This window comes from Oncorhynchus mykiss, chromosome 23 (assembly GCF_013265735.2).
Source record: "Oncorhynchus mykiss isolate Arlee chromosome 23, USDA_OmykA_1.1, whole genome shotgun sequence".
NCBI lineage: Eukaryota > Metazoa > Chordata > Actinopteri > Salmoniformes > Salmonidae > Oncorhynchus > Oncorhynchus mykiss.
In genome coordinates this window covers 8,584,590-8,604,779 of record NC_048587.1, presented here as the reverse complement: position 1 = coordinate 8,604,779, position 20,190 = coordinate 8,584,590, and the positions used below count along the sequence as shown (strand labels likewise).

General features: G+C 47.2%; 1 protein-coding gene across 4 annotated transcripts in view; it reads right to left on the bottom strand.

The window, feature by feature from the left end:
* The window catches only part of LOC110513446 (A disintegrin and metalloproteinase with thrombospondin motifs 3), a 146,114-nt gene that overhangs the window by 49,356 nt on the left and 76,568 nt on the right, over positions 1–20,190 (bottom strand). For 3 of the 4 annotated variants that reach the window (XM_036959865.1, XM_036959863.1, XM_036959866.1), the window contains exons 5-6: positions 10,979–11,062; positions 6,377–6,533 (exon numbers count right to left, since the gene is read on the bottom strand). In XM_036959865.1, the coding sequence (XP_036815760.1) occupies positions 6,377–6,533; positions 10,979–11,062 (241 nt within the window). The remainder of the gene's footprint in view (positions 1–6,376; positions 6,534–10,978; positions 11,063–20,190) is intronic. The other variant, XM_036959864.1, reaches the window with a different exon arrangement.

Sequence of the window (20,190 nt, the reverse complement as noted above, 5' to 3'; positions counted from 1 at the left end):
TGTAGTTATATCAGATGGTTATGTTATAATGGTTATGTAGTTAAATCAGATGGTTATGTTATAATGGTTATATAGTTATATCAGATGGTTATGTTATAATGGTTATGTAGTTATATCAAATGGTTATGTAGTTATATCAGATGGTTATGTTATAATGGTTATGTAGTTATATCAGATGGTCAGATGGTTATGTAGTTATATCAGATGGTTATGTTATAATGATTATGTAGTTATATCAGATGGTTATGTTATAATGGTTATGTAGTTATATCAGATGGTTATGTTATAATGGTTATGTAGTTATATCAGATGGTTATGTTATAATGGTTATGTAGTTATATCAGATGGTTATGTAGTTATATCAGATGGTTATGTAGTTATATCAGATGGTTATGCAGTTATATCATATGGTTATGTTATAATGGTTATATAGTTATATCACATGGTTATGTTATAATGGTTATGTAGTTATATCAGATGGTTATGTTATAATGGTTATATAGTTATATCAGATGGTCAGATGGTTATGTTATAATGGTTATATAGTTATATCAAATGGTCAAATGTTTATATAGTTATATCAAATTAGAATGGCTTAGTTAGACGTAGTTCTACTTAGTTAGAATGGCTTAGTTAGACTGGCTTAGTTAGACTTAGTTCTACTTAGTTAGAATGGCTTAGTTAGACTTAGTTCTACTTAGTTAGAATGGCTTAGTTAGACTGGCTTAGTTAGACTTAGTTCTACTTAGTTAGAATGGCTTAGTTAGACTGGCTTAGTTAGACTTAGTTATACTTAGTTAGAATGGCTTAGTTAGACTTAGTTCTACTTAGTTAGAATGGCTTAGTTAGACTGGCTTAGTTAGACTTAGTTCTACTTAGTTAGACTTAGTTCTACTTAGTTAGACTGGCTTAGTTAGACTTAGTTCTACTTAGTTAGAATGGCTTAGTTAGACTGGCTTAGTTAGACTTAGTTCTACTTAGTTAGACTTAGTTCTACTTAGTTAGACTGGCTTAGTTAGACTTAGTTATACTTAGTTAGAATGGCTTAGTTAGACTTAGTTCTACTTAGTTAGAATGGCTTAGTTAGACTGGCTTAGTTAGACTTAGTTCTACTTAGTTAGACTTAGTTCTACTTAGTTAGACTGGCTTAGTTAGACTTAGTTCTACTTAGTTAGAATGGCTTAGTTCTACTTAGTTAGACTGGTTTAGTTAGACTTAGTTGGACTTAGTTCGAATGGCTTAGTTAGACTTAGTTCTACTTAGTTAGACTGGTTTAGTTAGACTTAGTTCTACTTAGTTAGAATGGCTTAGTTAGACTTAGTTCTACTTAGTTAGAATGGCTTAGTTAGACTTAGTTCTACTTAGTTAGAATGGCTAAGTTAGACTTAGTTCTACTTAGTTAGAATGGTTTAGTCCTACTTAGTTCTACTTAGTTAGAATGGCTTAGTTAGACTTAGTTCTACTTAGTTAGAATGGTTTAGTCCTACTTAGTTCTACTTAGTTAGACTTAGTTCTACTTAGTTAGACTTAGTTCTACTTAGTTAGAATGGCTTAGTTCTACTTAGTTCTACTTAGTTAGAATGGCTTAGTTCTACTTAGTTCTACTTAGTTAGAATGGCTTAGTTAGACTTAGTTCTACTTAGTTAGAATGGCTTAGTTAGACTTAGTTCTACTTAGTTAGAATGGCTTAGTTCTACTTAGTTCTACTTAGTTAGAATGATGGATGGTGTTTCTTCTTCCATAATAGTTTAGTCGCTCATCACCTATTTAAATGCTGCAAGCAAAATGGCACAACAGGAAAGCAATGGAGATGCGCTAGCTGAGCCCTTTATCTGAAGACAGATAAAAGATATTCAAGAGAATGGAGACTATATACATTCCCATGAAAAAGCCATGGTGAGCTTGGCATGGAAGAGTATGAGAAAAAGTTGCAGTAGGTACAGTAGCTATAGTGCAGTAGCTATGGTACAGTAGCTATGGTATAGTAGCTATAGTGCAGTAGCTATGGTACAGTAGCTATGTTATAGTAGCTATGGTACAGTAGCTATGTTATAGTAGCTATAGTGCAGTAGCTATAGTGCAGTAGCTATGGTACAGTAGCTATGTTATAGTAGCTATAGTGCAGTAGCTATGGTACAGTAGCTATATAACAGTAGTTATATATAGTAGTTATACACTGAACAAAAATGTAAACGCAACATTTTCAAAGATTTTACTTCATATAAGGAAATCCATCATTTGAAATAAATCACTTTACCTTTATTTAACTAGGCAAGTCAGTTAAGAACAAATTCTTATTTTCAATGACGGCCTAGGAACAGTGGGTTAACTGCCAGGGGCAGAACGACAGATTTGTACCTTGTCAGGTCAGGGATTTGAACTTGCAACCTTCCGGTTACTAGTCCAACACTCTAACCACTAGGCTACCCTGCCAACCTAACCTATGGATTTCACATGACTGGGAATACAGATACATCTCCTCCACATAGAGTTGATCAGGCTGTTGATTGTGGGCTGTGGAATGCTGTCCCACTCCTCTTCAACGGCTGTGCCAAGTTGCTGGATATTGGCAAGAACGGGATCACGTCAACCCAGAACATCTCAAACATGCTCAATGGGTGGTGAGATGTCTGGTGAGTGTGCAGGCCAGGGAAGAACTGGGACATTTTCAGCTTCCAGGAATTGTGTACAGATACTTGTGACATGGGGCTGTGCATTATCATGATGAAACATAAATAGCGGATAAATAGCACGACAATGGGCCTCAGGATCTCCTCACGGTATCTCTGTGCATTCAAATTGCCATTGATAAAATGCAATTGTGTTCATTGTCCGTAGCTTATGCCTGCCTGCCTATACCATAACCATGGGGCACTCTGTTCACAACGTTGACATCAGCAAACCGCTCGCCCACACGATGCCATACATACTGTCTACCATCTGCCCTGTATAGTTGAAACCGGGATTCATCCATGAAGAGCACACTTCTCCAGCGTGCCAGTGGCCATTAAAGGTGAGCTTTTGACCACTGCAATCAGGTGAAGACCCCGGTGAGGACAACGAGCACCCAGTTGAGCTTCCCTGAGACGGTTTCTGACAGTTTGTGCAGAAATTCTTCGGTTTCAGACGATCCCACAGGTGAAGAAGCCGGATGTGGAGGTCCTTGGGCTGCCGTAGTTACACGTGCTCTGCGGTTGTGAGGCCGGTTGGACGTAAATCTCTAAAACGACATTGGAGGCGGCTTATGGTAGAGAAATTAACATTACGTTCTCTGGCAAGAGCTCTGGTGGACGTTCATGTAGTCAGCATTCCTATTGTACGCTCCTACATTGTGTTACAGAGTGGCCTTTTATTGTCCCCAGCACAAGGTGCACCTGTGTAATGAGCATGCTTGTTTCATCAGCTTCTTGATATGCCACACCTGTCAGGTGGATGGATTATCTTGTCAATGGAGAAATGCTTTTTTTTGTTTGTATGGAACATTTCTGGGATCTTTTATTTCAGCTCATGAAACATGGGACCAACACTTTACATGTTGGGTTTATATCTTTGTTCAGTATAAATCACACCTATATATTCCATGAATGTTATGAGAGGATGACATGAGTCAGTAGTTCAGATATTTGTATTTATTTAACTAGGCAAGTCAGTTCAGAACAAATTCTTATTTACAATGACGGCCTACACCGGCCAAACCCGGACAACGCTGGGCCAATTGTGCCCCGCCCAATCACGGACGGTTTTGATACAGCCTTGGAGTCGAACCAGGGTGTCTGTAGTGACGCCTTAAGCACTGAGATGCAGTGCCTTAGACCGCTGTGCCACTCGAGAGATACAGTATATAGTATCATAAATGACACAGATCCTATAGATAAATCACTCAACATACCTGTCAGTGGTTACTGCTACAGTGACAATCACATACATTCAACATACCTGTCAGTGGTTACTGCTACAGTGAGAGAACAATCACATACATTCAACATACCTGTCAGTGGTTCCTGCTACAGTGACAATCACATACATTCAATAACAAAATCTTCAGATTTATTTTACGATTTTCATCCCTCATTAATCTCATCAGAATTGCATTGAGATGTTAAGATTTAAGATATTAAAGTTTAAAATAAAGCGTTATATAGATTCTGGACCGTTTCCAGGTATTTATTTTTGCTGACTCGTTATAAACAGGAGTTTCCTCTAAGGTCCCGCGGTCTGTATTTGGGTGTAAAATCCTCCAAGTCATCATATAACTCTGGCAACAGAGTGTGATGTTTACCCCTAAGCCTGGAAGGTTGTTCCCTAGTTGAAGAGGCCAGTCCCAACCCATCCCACGGTGCCTTAGAGACGGGCCTGTTATGGACATAGTTGAAGAGGCCAGTCCCAACCCATCCCACGGTGCCTTAGAGACGGGCCTGTTATGGACATAGTTGAAGAGGCCAGTCCCAACCCATCCCACGGTGCCTTAGAGACGGGCCTGTTATGGCCATAGTTGAAGAGGCCAGTCCCAACCCACCCCACGGTGCCTTAGAGACGGGCCTGTTATGGCCATAGTTGAAGACGCCAGTCCCAACCCATCCCACGGTGCCTTAGAGACGGACCTGTTATGGCCATAGTTGAAGAGGCCAGTCCCAACCCATCCCACGGTGCCTTAGAGACGGGCCTATTATGGCCATAGTTGAAGAGGCCAGTCCCAACCCATCCCACGGTGCCTTAGAGACGGGCCTATTATGGCCATAGTTGAAGAGGCCAGTCCCAACCCACCCCACGGTGCCTTAGAGACGGGCCTGTTATGGCCATAGTTGAAGACGCCAGTCCCAACCCATCCCACGGTGCCTTAGAGACGGACCTGTTATGGCCATAGTTGAAGAGGCCAGTCCCAACCCATCCCACGGTGCCTTAGAGACGGACCTGTTATGGCCATAGTTGAAGAGGCCAGTCCCAACCCATCCCACGGTGCCTTAGAGACGGGCCTATTATGGCCATAGTTGAAGAGGCCAGTCCCAACCCATCCCACGGTGCCTTAGAGACGGACCTGTTATGGTCATAACAACGCTGGCTGCTACGGCAACGTTTGAAGTACGAGAAGCAGAAAACCAGATAGTTTCTGACTCTCTGTTTAAACATGACACGTGCTTTAAAGTTAAACCAAAGTTTAAACCAAACCAAAGTCAATATGTGACAGTGACCTTCAGAAGAAGGTAGAGCAAGAGGTTTGTTTCTCAACGCCTTGCGTTGCAGTGAACAAAAAAGTCTCAAGAAATTGTGTTGTGCTTGTGGTCGTGTTGTGACGCAGAAAACAACTGGACAGATCTTGTTCCAAAATATATACTGTCATGTAAATGCGGATGTGTACATTTTATAACGAATACTAAGTAATATACCTTTGAGATAATTTTCAAAACACTTTTAACGTTGAACTTGAAGTGGTCCCTCTAGAGGTCACTCAGAGAGAGGACACAGTTGCTGTAGTACCTCCATTCTTTGTCTTTAAACGATTTCAAGTCTATTAAAGTGTATTAAAGTCAACATGTCTATCTTCATTCACTTGTCTTACAAATAGACACGAGTGGGAGTACTTCAGTACACATTGATTCAAACCGTGATGATGTAAGTAGAGATGATCTTAAGATGAGTTGCGTTATGTAAAACAACACAGAGAGGACATTTCGTATTTATGTTTAAATTATAAGTTACTTACAGACTACCTGGAAACGATAAATACTGGGAAAAGGAAAAAGCTAACCATTTCTGAGCATTTTCATGTTTTTTCCCTACATGCCAGAAACCATAATTTTGTAGATCTGATGGTATTTTTGGAAACATAGGTTGGCACCAATGCCCAGTCAGTCAGCAAAGGGTTGGAAAATACTCAATGATGTACTCAGTGTTATGTGAGGTCACCACTGGCAGATGTAGACATGCTCAGGACCATGTCAGCATCACAAAATGGCTCCCTGTTTCCTTTACGCACTACTTTTGGCCAGGGCCCATTGGGTTCTGGTCACAAGTAGTGCACTGTATAGGGAATAGGGTGCCACTTGGGATGGAATTCATTTCTGGACCACAGCAGCAGCTGCCTGCTTCCCTGTAGGTTCCCAGCATGGTTGAGGTCCAGTCCATCACTATTCAAAGAGTTCTGGAAGTAAACTGACAATCCAATTCCAATTGAAAAGCAATAAAGGAGAAAAAAAATCCGGAATTAGAATTTCAGTTTACTTCCGGAATGGACTTGGAATTGAAACGGACCCCAACTCTGTCAAGTTTCCAGAGACCTTACCTGAGCTAGCCTTGAAAGGAGCCAACCCTTGTGAATGGGAAGGAGATATCTGTCGTATCAGTCTGCACAGGCCTTCGATCGAGAGAAATACAGTACCTTGCATACCTGCGGGACCAAAATCTTGCCTTGTGAGGAAGATGGCATGGTCATGGTACTCAGCATGATCGGGGTCCCGGCGCTGCTGCGTGTTGGCCCAGCGACACACCTGCTCCAGGCTACGGGACGGGTTCCCACGCTCGATCAGGCTGATGGACTGAGGAAAGAAGAATACCGTTCTCATTTCAGAAACAATCTACAAGCCTGATCCCAGATCTGTTTGTGCTCTTGCCAACTCCATCGCTGTCCTAGTTAAGCCAATGAGCGACAAGGAGTTGATACCCCAAACAGAAGGCCCTCAGGCTAACAGCCTACCATACCTGCTGAATAGGATCGTCTCACAGTGTTTAATCATCATTATTACTCTTACTAGCGCTCATTCAGCACATAGATGACTACTTCAAAATGGTTATACCTGCAATGATCGGGATCAGCATGCTTGTTTTAGCTACTTGAGTTGAAAGCACTGATTTTTAGTTGGCTTGGATAAGAGTATCTGCTCAATGACTAAAACATAACGTAATTATTAGTTATTGAGTGTTGAGTGTACCCTGGTCAAAAGTAGTACACTATATAGGGAAAGGTAGTACACTATATAGGGAAAAGAGTACACTATATAGGGAAAGGTAGTACACTATATAGGGAAAAGAGTACACTATATAGGGAAAAGAGTACCATTTGGTAGGCATATTTGTTGTTTTACAGCAACAGCCTGGAGAGTGTTCTTGTGCTTGAGGAGAATATATTTATATTTTTTATTTAACCTTTATTTAACCAGGTAGGCTAGTTGAGAACACCTTTATTTAACCAGGTAGTCTAGTTGAGAACACCTTTATTTAACCAGGTAGTCTAGTTGAGAACACCTTTATTTAACCAGGTAGGCTAGTTGAGAACACCTTTATTTAACCAGGTAGTCTAGTTGAGAACACCTTTATTTAACCAGGTAGTCTAGTTGAGAACACCTTTATTTAACCAGGTAGGCTAGTTGAGAACACCTTTATTTAACCAGGTAGTCTAGTTGAGAACACCTTTATTTAACCAGGTAGTCTAGTTGAGAACACCTTTATTTAACCAGGTAGGCTAGTTGAGAACACCTTTATTTAACCAGGTAGGCCAGTTGAGAACACCTTTATTTAACCAGGTAGTCTAGTTGAGAACACCTTTATTTAACCAGGTAGGCCAGTTGAGAACACCTTTATTTAACCAGGTAGGCTAGTTGAGAACACCTTTATTTAACCAGGTAGGCTAGTTGAGAACACCTTTATTTAACCAGGTAGGCCAGTTGAGAACACCTTTATTTAACCAGGTAGTCTAGTTGAGAACACCTTTATTTAACCAGGTAGGCCAGTTGAGAACACCTTTATTTAACCAGGTAGGCTAGTTGAGAACACCTTTATTTAACCAGGTAGGCTAGTTGAGAACACCTTTATTTAACCAGGTAGGCCAGTTGAGAACACCTTTATTTAACCAGGTAGGCTAGTTGAGAACACCTTTATTTAACCAGGTAGGCCAGTTGAGAACACCTTTATTTAACCAGGTAGGCCAGTTGAGAACACCTTTATTTAACCAGGTAGGCTAGTTGAGAACACCTTTATTTAACCAGGTAGGCCAGTTGAGAACACCTTTATTTAACCAGGTAGGCTAGTTGAGAACACCTTTATTTAACCAGGTAGGCTAGTTGAGAACACCTTTATTTAACCAGGTAGGCTAGTTGAGAACACCTTTATTTAAGCAGGTAGGCTAGTTGAGAACACCTTTATTTAACCAGGTAGGCTAGTTGAGAACACCTTTATTTAACCAGGTAGGCTAGTTGAGAACACCTTTATTTAAGCAGGTGGCCAGTTGAGAACACCTTTATTTAACCAGGTAGGCTAGTTGAGAACACCTTTATTTAACCAGGTAGGCTAGTTGAGAACACCTTTATTTAACCAGGTAGGCTAGTTGAGAACACCTTTATTTAACCAGGTAGGCTAGTTGAGAGCACCTTTATTTAACCAGGTAGGCTAGTTGAGAACACCTTTATTTAACCAGGTAGGCCAGTTGAGAACACCTTTATTTAACCAGGTAGGCTAGTTGAGAACACCTTTATTTAACCAGGTAGGCTAGTTGAGAACACCTTTATTTAACCAGGTAGGCTAGTTGAGAACACCTTTATTTAACCAGGTAGGCCAGTTGAGAACACCTTTATTTAACCAGGTAGGCCAGTTGAGAACACCTTTATTTAACCAGGTAGGCTAGTTGAGAACACCTTTATTTAACCAGGTAGGCCAGTTGAGAACACCTTTATTTAACCAGGTAGGCTAGTTGAGAACACCTTTATTTAACCAGGTAGGCCAGTTGAGAACACCTTTATTTAACCAGGTAGGCCAGTTGAGAACACCTTTATTTAACCAGGTAGGCCAGTTGAGAACACCTTTATTTAACCAGGTAGTCTAGTTGAGAACACCTTTATTTAACCAGGTAGGCCAGTTGAGAACACCTTTATTTAACCAGGTAGGCCAGTTGAGAACACCTTTATTTAACCAGGTAGGCCAGTTGAGAACACCTTTATTTAACCAGGTAGTCTAGTTGAGAACACCTTTATTTAACCAGGTAGTCTAGTTGAGAACACCTTTATTTAACCAGGTAGGCCAGTTGAGAACACCTTTATTTAACCAGGTAGACCAGTTGAGAACACTTTTATTTAACCAGGTAGGCCAGTTGAGAACAAGTTCTCATTTACAACTGCGACCTGGCCAAGATAAAGCAAAGCAGTGCGACACAGTTACACATGGGATAAATGGGATAAACAAACGTACATTCAATAACACAACAGAAAAATATATATACAGTGTTTGCAAATGTAGTAAGATTAGGGAGGTAAAGGCAATAAATAGCCCATAGTGGCAAAATAATTACAATTTAGCAAAATTAAACACTGGAGTGATAGATGTGCAGAAGATGAATGTGCAAATAGAGATACTAGGGTGCAAATGAGCAACAAAAAAAAAATATATATAGGGATGAGGTAGTTGGGTGTGCTATTTACAGATGGGCTGTGTACAGGTGCAATGCTCAGTAAACTGCTCTGACAGCTTTTGCTTAAAGTTAGTAAGGGAGATATAAGACTCCAGCTTCAGTGATTTTTGCAATTCGTTCCAGTCATTGGCAGCAAAGAACTGGAAGGAAAGGCGGCCAAAGGAAGTGTTGGCTTTGGGGATGACCAGTGAAATATACCTGCTGGAGCGCGTGCTACGTGTGGATGCTGCTATGGTGACCAGTGAGCTGAGAAAAGGCAGTGTTTTACCTAGCAAAGACCTATGGATAACCTGGAGCCATTTGGTGCATACAGGTCGTAGTGGTGGGTGGTATAAGGGGCTTTGGTGACAAAACGAATGGCACTGTGAAAGACTACATCTAATTTGCTGAGTAGAGGCTATTTTGTAAATGACATCGCCGAAGTCAAGGATCGGCAGGATTTTCAGTTTTACAAGGGTATGTTTGGCAGCATGAGTGAAGGATGCTTTGTTGCGAAATAGGAAGCCGATTCTAGATTTAATTTTGGATTGGAGATGTTTGCTGTGAGTCTGGATGGCTCAAGATGGATGGATATATGGATCAAGATGGATCATTTGAAATTGATTGATTTGAATAAATTAGGGCAAATACAAATGAACAGTTGAAACAGTTATTCAATACAATGCATCCTAGTTTAAGGCAATTTCTTTTTTCTTTTGAATTTTTATCTTTTTTTTTTTACCCCTTTTTCTCCCCAATTTCGTGGTATCTTGTCTCATCGCTACAACTCCCGTACGGGCTCAGGAGAGACGAAGGTTGAAAGTCATGCGTCCTCCGATACACAACCCAACCAAGCCGCACTGCTTCTTAACACAGCGCGCATCCAACCCGGAAGCCAGCCGCACCAATGCGTCGGAGGAAACACCGTGCACCTGGCCACCTTGGTTAGCGCACACTGCGCCCAGCCCGCCACAGGAGTCGCTGGTGCGCGATGAGACAAGGACACCCCTACCGACCAAGCCCTCCCTAACCCGGACGACGCTAGGCCAATTGTGCGTCGCCCCACGGACCTCCCGGTCGCGGCCGGTTACGACAGAGCCTGGGCGCGAACCCAGGGACTCTGATGGCACAGCTGGCGCTGCAGTACAGCACCCTGCGCCACCCGGGAGTCCGTTTAAGCCAATTTCAACACTATTTGTGACACAATTAGTTGATTTCCAATGGCCACCCATTATCACCCCTGGAGAGAGAGAGAAAGAGAGAGCGAGAGAGACAAAGAGAAGGAGACGAGAGAGACAGAGAGAAGGAGACGAGAGAGACAGAGCGAGCGATGGGTGTAATGTAAACTCTTACCTGTCTGTACCTGACCGTGATCAGGAAGATGAGAAGTCTTACCTGTCTGTACCTGACCGTGATCAGGAAGATGAGAAGTCTTACCTGTCTGTACCTGACCGTGATCAGGAAGATGAGAAGTCTTACCTGTCTGTACCCGACCATGATCAGGAAGATGAGAAGTCTTACCTGTCTGTACCTGACCGTAATCAGGAAGATGAGAAGTCTTACCTGTCTGTACCTGACCGTGATCAGGAAGATGAGAAGTCTTACCTGTCTGTACCCGACCATGATCATGCGGACGAGGACGATGTTGATGTTGGTTCCCAAGGACTCATCGTGGTAGATCTCATCAACCTAAGGGAAGCAGCCAGAGAGATAAACAACATCAATTTATTTATTTAGTGAATTCCTTTAGCCAAGCCATTGCTTCGGGTCCTGCTGAGTTGAGGGTGAGTAGGCCCTCCGCTGAGTTGGTAGATTGGACAGACCTTAGGAATGTGGTGCATGATTCGCTCCAACCCACAGGCACTAAGGGGTGAAGGAATCTATAGCCTGGTCTCAGATCTGTTTGTGCTGTCTTGCCAACTCTTATGGTCATTGTCACGCCAATGGTAACAATCATGTGCCCTGGTCAAAAGTAGTACACTATATAGGGAATCGGGTTCCATTTGGGACGCGAACCCATATGAGAATGCTTCTGATGCTAGATTCATCCTCTCATAGTGTGTTCCTTAATACGCGATTTGATGATAGCTCATAGTACACAGGCGTACATCAAAGAGTACACAGCACGTCACATCTGGCAAAAACACAGCTGGTCGTTTGTTTAGCTTTCAGAAGGATAAGCCAGCCAGGACCGGCCTTTCAGAAGGATAAGGCAGCCAGCCAGCCAGCCAGCCAGGGCCGGCCTTCCAGAAGGATAAGGCAGCCAGCCAACCGGGGCCGTCCCTCCAGAAGGATAAGGCAGCCAGCCAGCCAGGACTGCCCCTCCAGAAGGATAAGGCAGCCAGCCAGCCAGGACTGCCCCTCCAGAAGGATAAGGCAGCCAGCCAACCGGGGCCAGCCCTCCAGAAGGATAAGGCAGCCATCCAGCCAGGACTGCCCCTCCAGAAGGATAAGGCAGCCAGCCAACCGGGGCCGGTCCTCCAGAAGGATAAGGCAGCCAGCCAGCCAGCCAGGGCTGCCCCTCCAGAAGGATAAGGCAGCCAGACAGCCAGGACTGCCCCTCCAGAAGGATAAGGCAGCCAGGCAGCCAGCAAGGACTGCCCCTCCAGAAGGATAAGACAGCCAGCCAGGACTGCCCCTCCAGAAGGATAAGGCAGCCAGCCAGGACTGACCCTCCAGGAGGATAAGGCAGCCAACCAGCCAGCCAGGACTGCCCTTCCAGAAGGATAAGGCAGCCAGGACTGCCCCTCCAGAAGGATAAGGCAGCCAGCCAGCCAGGACTGCCCCTCCGGAAGGATAAGGCAGCCAGCCAGCCAGGACTGCCCCTCCAGAAGGATAAGGCAGCCAGCCAGCCAGGACTGCCCCTCCAGAAGGATAAGGCAGCCAGCCAGGACTGCCACTCCAGAAGGATAAGGCAGCCAGCCAGGACTGACCCTCCAGAAGGATAAGGCAGCCAGCCAGGACTGACCCTCCAGAGGGATAAGGCAGCCAGCCAGGACTGACCCTCCAGAAGGATAAGGCAGCCAGCCAGGACTGACCCTCCAGAAGGATAAGGCAGAAGGACAAAACACTCCTACTGAACAATAACCTGTAATAATCTGGCATAGAACCTGACAGGACAAACACTCCCGCTGAACAATAACCTGTAATAATCTGACATAGAACCTGACAGGACGAACACTCCCACTGAACAAAAACCTGTAATAATCTGACATAGAACCTGACAGGACAAACACTCCCACTGAACAATAACCTGTAATAATCTGACATAGAACCTGACAGGACAAACACTCCCACTGAACAATAACCTGTAATAATCTGACATAGAACTTGACAGGACAAACACTCCTGCTGAACAATAACCTGTAATAATCTGACATAGAACCTGACAGGACGAACACTCCCACTGAACAAAAACCTGTAATAATCTGACATAGAACCTGACAGGACAAACACTCCCACTGAACAATAACCTGTAATAATCTGACATAGAACCTGACAGGACAAACACTCCCACTGAACAATAACCTGTAATAATCTGACATAGAACTTGACAGGACAAACACTCCTGCTGAACAATAACCTGTAATAATCTGACATAGAACCTGACAGGACAAACACTCCCACTGAACAATAACCTGTAATAATCTGACATAGAACCTGACAGGACAAACACTCCCACTGAACAAAAACCTGTAATAATCTGACATAGAACTTGACAGGACAAACACTCCTGCTGAACAATAACCTGTAATAATCTGACATAGAACCTGACAGGACAAACACTCCCACTGAACAATAACCTGTAATAATCTGACATAGAACCTGACAGGACAAACACTCCCACTGAACAATAACCTGTAATAATCTGACATAGAACCTGACAGGACAAACACTCCCACTGAACAATAACCTGTAATAATCTGACATAGAACCTGACAGGACAAACACTCCCACTGAACAATAACCTGTAATAATCTGACATAGAACCTGACACGACAAACACTCCTCCTGAACACTGATTCACTTGGCTCAATAGTTCACACCAATGTGCTTCCACTCGACAGCACAGGAGTGGAAGCAATCCCCTCTACAGAGAGTGTGTGTGTGTGTGTGTGTGTGTGTGTGTGTGTGTGTCTGCTCTCTGATGGTTTGGTTTTGCATACATGGAATGGGTGGGTGGTAATGGGATGCTGCTGTCCACAGTGGGTGGGTGGTAATGGGATGCTGCTATCCACAGTGGGTGGCTGGTAATGGGATGCTGCTATCCACAGTGGGTGGGTGGGTGGTAATGGGATGCTGCTGTCCACAGTGGGTGGGTGGGTGGTAATGGGATGCTGCTGTCCACAGTGGGTGGGTGGGTGGTAATGGGATGCTGCTGTCCACAGTGGGTGGCTGGTAATGGGATGCTGCTATCCACAGTGGGTGGGTGGTAATGGGATGCTGCTATCCACAGTGGGTGGCTGGTAATGGGATGCTGCTATCCACAGTGGGTGGGTGGGTGGTAATGGGATGCTGCTGTCCACAGTGGGTGGCTGGTAATGGGATGCTGCTATCCACAGTGGGTGGGTGGGTGGTAATGGGATGCTGCTGTCCACAGTGGGTGGGTGGTAATGGGATGCTGCTGTCCACAGTGGGTGGGTGGTAATGGGATGCTGCTGTCCACAGTGGGTGGGTGGTAATGGGATGCTGCTGTCCACAGTGGGTGGGTGGTAATGGGATGCTGCTGTCCACAGTGGGTGGGTGGTAATGGGATGCTGCTGTCCACAGTGGGTGGCTGGTAATGGGATGCTGCTATCCACATTGGGTGGCTGGTAATGGGATGCTGCTATCCACAGTGGGTGGGTGGGTGGTAATGGGATGCTGCTGTCCACAGTGGGTGGGTGGGTGGTAATGGGATGCTGCTGTCCACAGTGGGTGGCTGGTAATGGGATGCTGCTATCCACAGTGGGTGGGTGGGTGGTAATGGGATGCTGCTGTCCACAGTGGGTGGGTGGTAATGGGATGCTGCTATCCACAGTGGGTGGGTGGGTGGTAATGGGATGCTGCTGTCCACAGTGGGTGGGTGGTAATGGGATGCTGCTGTCCACAGTGGGTGGGTGGTAATGGGATGCTGCTGTCCACAGTGGGTGGGTGGTAATGGGATGCTGCTGTCCACAGTGGGTGGCTGGTAATGGGATGCTGCTGTCCACAGTGGGTGGCTGGTAATAGGATGCTGCTGTCCACAGTGGGTGGCTGGTAATGGGATGCTGCTATCCACAGTGGGTGGCTGGTAATGGGATGCTGCTATCCACAGTGGGTGGGTGGGTGGTAATGGGATGCTGCTGTCCACAGTGGGTGGCTGGTAATAGGATGCTGCTGTCCACAGTGGGTGGTTGGTAATGGGATGCTGCTATCCACAGTGGATGGCTGGTAATGGGATGCTGCTATCCACAGTGGGTGGGTGGGTGGTAATGGGATGCTGCTGTCCACAGTGGGTGGCTGGTAATGGGATGCTGCTATCCACAGTGGGTGGCTGGTAATGGGATGCTGCTATCCACAGTGGGTGGGTGGTAATAGGATGCTGCTGTCCACAGTGGGTGGCTGGTAATGGGATGCTGCTATCCACAGTGGGTGGCTGGTAATGGGATGCTGCTGTCCACAGTGGGTGGGTGGTAATGGGATGCTGCTATCCACAGTGGGTGGCTGGTAATGGGATGCTGCTGTCCACAGTGGGTGGGTGGTAATAGGATGCTGCTGTCCACAGTGGGTGGGTGGGTGGTAATGGGATGCTGCTATCCACAGTGGGTGGCTGGTAATGGGATGCTGCTGTCCACAGTGGGTGGGTGGTAATGGGATGCTGCTATCCACAGTGGGTGGGTGGTAATGGGATGCTGCTATCCACAGTGAGTGGCTGGTAATGGGATGCTGCTGTCCACAGTGGGTGGGTGGTAATGGGATGCTGCTGTCCACAGTGGGTGGGTGGCTGGTAATGGGATGCTGCTGTCCACAGTGGGTGGCTGGTAATGGGATGCTGCTATCCACAGTGGGTGGGTGGTAATGGGATGCTGCTATCCACAGTGGGTGGCTGGTAATAGGATGCTGCTGTCCACAGTGGGTGGCTGGTAATGGGATGCTGCTCTCCACAGTGGGTGGCTGGTAATAGGATGCTGCTGTACACAGTGGGTGGCTGGTAATAGGATGCTGCTGTCCACAGTGGGTGGGTGGTAATAAGATGCTGCTGTCCACAGTGGGTGGGTGGTAATGGGATGCTGCTGTCCACAGTGGGTGGGTGGTAATGGGATGCTGCTCTCCACAGTGGGTGGGTGGGTGGTAATGGGATGCTGCTATCCACAGTGGGTGGGTGGGTGGTAATGGGATGCTGCTGTCCACAGTGGGTGGGTGGTAATGGGATGCTGCTGTCCACAGTGGGTGGGTGGTAATGGGATGCTGCTGTCCACAGTGGGTGGCTGGTAATGGGATGCTGCTGTCCACAGTGGGTGGCTGGTAATAGGATGCTGCTGTCCACAGTGGGTGGCTGGTAATGGGATGCTGCTATCCACAGTGGGTGGCTGGTAATGGGATGCTGCTATCCACAGTGGGTGGGTGGGTGGTAATGGGATGCTGCTGTCCACAGTGGGTGGCTGGTAATAGGATGCTGCTGTCCACAGTGGGTGGTTGGTAATGGGATGCTGCTATCCACAGTGGATGGCTGGTAATGGGATGCTGCTATCCACAGTGGGTGGGTGGGTGGTAATGGGATGCTGCTGTCCACAGTGGGTGGCTGGTAATGGGATGCTGCTATCCACAGTGGGTGGCTGGTAATGGGATGCTGCTATCCACAGTGGGTGGGTGGTAATAGGATGCTGCTGTCCACAGTGGGTGGCTGGTAATGGGATGCTGCTATCCACAGTGGGTGGCTGGTAATGGGATGCTGCTGTCCACAGTGGGTGGGTGGTAATGGGATGCTGCTATCCACAGTGGGTGGCTGGTAATGGGATGCTGCTGTCCACAGTGGGTGGGTGGTAATAGGATGCTGCTGTCCACAGTGGGTGGGTGGGTGGTAATGGGATGCTGCTATCCACAGTGGGTGGCTGGTAATGGGATGCTGCTGTCCACAGTGGGTGGGTGGTAATGGGATGCTGCTATCCACAGTGGGTGGGTGGTAATGGGATGCTGCTATCCACAGTGAGTGGCTGGTAATGGGATGCTGCTGTCCACAGTGGGTGGGTGGTAATGGGATGCTGCTGTCCACAGTGGGTGGGTGGCTGGTAATGGGATGCTGCTGTCCACAGTGGGTGGCTGGTAATGGGATGCTGCTATCCACAGTGGGTGGGTGGTAATGGGATGCTGCTATCCACAGTGGGTGGCTGGTAATAGGATGCTGCTGTCCACAGTGGGTGGCTGGTAATGGGATGCTGCTCTCCACAGTGGGTGGCTGGTAATAGGATGCTGCTGTCCACAGTGGGTGGCTGGTAATAGGATGCTGCTGTCCACAGTGGGTTGGTGGTAATAAGATGCTGCTGTCCACAGAGGTTGGGTGGTAATGGGATGCTGCTGTCCACAGTGGGTGGGTGGTAATGGGATGCTGCTCTCCACAGTGGGTGGGTGGGTGGTAATGGGATGCTGCTATTCACAGTGGGTGGGTGGGTGGTAATGGGATGCTGCTGTCCACAGTGGGTGGGTGGGTGGTAATGGGATGCTGCTGTCCACAGTGGGTGGGTGGGTGGTAATGGGATGCTGCTGTCCACAGTGGGTGGGTGGTAATAGGATGCTGCTGTCCACAGTGGGTGGGTGGTAATGGGATGCTGCTGTCCACAGTGGGTGGGTGGGTGGTAATGGGATGCTGCTGTCCACAGTGGGTGGGTGGGTGGGTGGTAATGGGATGCTGCTATCCACAGTGGGTGGCTGGTAATGGGATGCTGCTATCCACAGTGGGTGGGTGGTAATGGGATGCTGCTATCCACAGTGGGTGGGTGGTAATGGGATGCTGCTGTCCACAGTGGGTGCGTGGGTGGTAATGGGATGCTGCTGTCCACAGTGGGTGGGTGGGTGGGTGGTAATGGGATGCTGCTATCCACAGTGGGAGGCTGGTAATGGGATGCTGCTGTCCACAGTGGGTGGGTGGTAATGGGATGCTGCTATCCACAGTGGGTGGGTTGTAATGGGATGCTGCTGTCCACAGTGGGTGGGTGGGTGGTAATGGGATGCTGCTATCCACAGTGGGTGGCTGGTAATGGGATGCTGCTATCCACAGTGGGTGGGTGGTAATGGGATGCTGCTATCCACAGTGGGTGGGTGGTAATGGGATGCTGCTGTCCACAGTGGGTGGGTGGTAATGGGATGCTGCTGTCCACAGTGGGTGGGTGGGTGGTAATGGGATGCTGCTATCCACAGTGGGTGGCTGGTAATGGGATGCTACTATCCACAGTGGGTGGGTGGTAATGGGATGCTGCTATCCACAGTGGGTGGGTGGTAATGGGATGCTGCTGTCCACAGTGGGTGGGTGGGTGGTAATGGGATGCTGCTGTCCACAGTGGGTGGGTGGGTGGGTGGTAACGGGATGCTGCTATCCACAGTGGGAGGCTGGTAATGGGATGCTGCTATCCACAGTGGGTGGGTGGTAATGGGATGCTGCTATCCACAGTGGGTGGCTGGTAATGGGATGCTGCTATCCACAGTGGGTGGCTGGTAATGGGATGCTGCTATCCACAGTGGGTGGCTGGTAATGGGATGCTGCTATCCACAGTGGGTGGGTGGTAATAGGATGCTGCTGTCCACAGTGGGTGGCTGGTAATGGGATGCTGCTATCCACAGTGGGTGGGTGGTAATAGGATGCTGCTGTCCACAGTGGGTGGGTGGTAATAGGATGCTGCTGTCCACAGTGGGTGGGTGGTAATGGGATGCTGCTGTCCACAGTGGGTGGGTGGGTGGTAATGGGATGCTGCTATCCACAGTGGGTGGGTGGTAATGGGATGCTGCTTTCCACAGTGGGTGGGTGGGTGGTAATGGGATGCTGCTGTCCACAGTGGGTGGGTGGGTGGGTGGTAATGGGATGCTGCTATCCACAGTGGGAGGCTGGTAATGGGATGCTGCTATCCACAGTGGGTGGGTGGTAATGGGATGCTGCTATCCACAGTGGGTGGGTGGTAATGGGATGCTGCTGTCCACAGTGGGTGGGTGGGTGGTAATGGGATGCTGCTATCCACAGTGGGTGGCTGGTAATGGGATGCTGCTATCCACAGTGGGTGGGTGGTAATGGGATGCTGCTATCCACAGTGGGTGGGTGGTAATGGGATGCTGCTGTCCACAGTGGGTGGGTGGTAATGGGATGCTGCTGTCCACAGTGGGTGGGTGGGTGGTAATGGGATGCTGCTATCCACAGTGGGTGGCTGGTAATGGGATGCTACTATCCACAGTGGGTGGGTGGTAATGGGATGCTGCTATCCACAGTGGGTGGGTGGTAATGGGATGCTGCTGTCCACAGTGGGTGGGTGGGTGGTAATGGGATGCTGCTGTCCACAGTGGGTGGGTGGGTGGGTGGTAACGGGATGCTGCTATCCACAGTGGGAGGCTGGTAATGGGATGCTGCTATCCACAGTGGGTGGGTGGTAATGGGATGCTGCTTCCACAGTGGGTGGCTGGTAATGGGATGCTGCTATCCACAGTGGGTGGCTGGTAATGGGATGCTGCTATCCACAGTGGGTTGCTGGTAATGGGATGCTGCTATCCACAGTGGGTGGCGGGTAATGGGATGCTGCTGTCCACAGTGGGTGGCTGGTAATAGGATGCTGCTATCCACAGTGGGTGGGTGGTAATGGGATGCTGCTATCCACAGTGGGTGGCTGGTAATGGGATGCTGCTATCCACAGTGGGTGGGTGGTAATGGGATGCTGCTATCCACAGTGGGTGGCTGGTAATGGGATGCTGCTATCCACAGTGGGTGGGTGGTAATGGGATGCTGCTATCCACAGTGGGTGGTTGGTAATGGGATGCTGCTATCCACAGTGGGTGGCTGGTAATGGGATGCTGCTGTCCACAGTGGGTGGCTGGTAATGGGATGCTGCTATCCACAGTGGGTGGCTGGTAATGGGATGCTGCTGTCCACAGTGGGCGGCTGGTAATGGGATGCTGCTGTCCACAGTGAGTGCTTGTCATGCTGGTGCTGGGCCTTCCTGGCCATGGGACCATGTGGAGTCGTTCTGCCTCTATTCTTATGAGTTGTGATTCAACAGGCAATCATGTGCGATATCTTGTTAAAACACTGGCACGCGTCCAAATGAAACCACTGCAATTATGCAACGGCTGAGCTAGTCTGACCTAGAAATGCTATGATGACTGCAACACGGTCCCATAACGATGGAATGTGTGGAGACTTAATGGAGGAGCTTCTAACCAACATGGAAATTCCAATCTGTAAGTGGTTTCAACTAATTATTATTAACTAACTGGTTCCACGGCGTTTTTAAGTTGACTCAACTTTTCGGTCTGAGTGTTACCTGAACTAAAAACAAATAGAGATGAGCCAAATTTACTGTAGGTCCAACTGGAGAATAACGTAGGCCGAAATTCAGTGAACATAAAATGACGTGTTTATTCAACTCGTCTCTTACGTTCATTCAACAAAAATGATTATTTGCGCATCTTAACTTAAAAACATTTTAAAAGTCACTGGAACTAGTTAGACACACAAACAGTGCTTTTAATATACAATATTTTCAACTGACATGGTCTCTGTTCATTTATACAGTAATTGTAATTCAACATGTTCTTCTCTGGGATTTGAACTCACAATCTCCTGGTTCACAGCATTTAAAATCTTCCTGCGTCTCCACCAT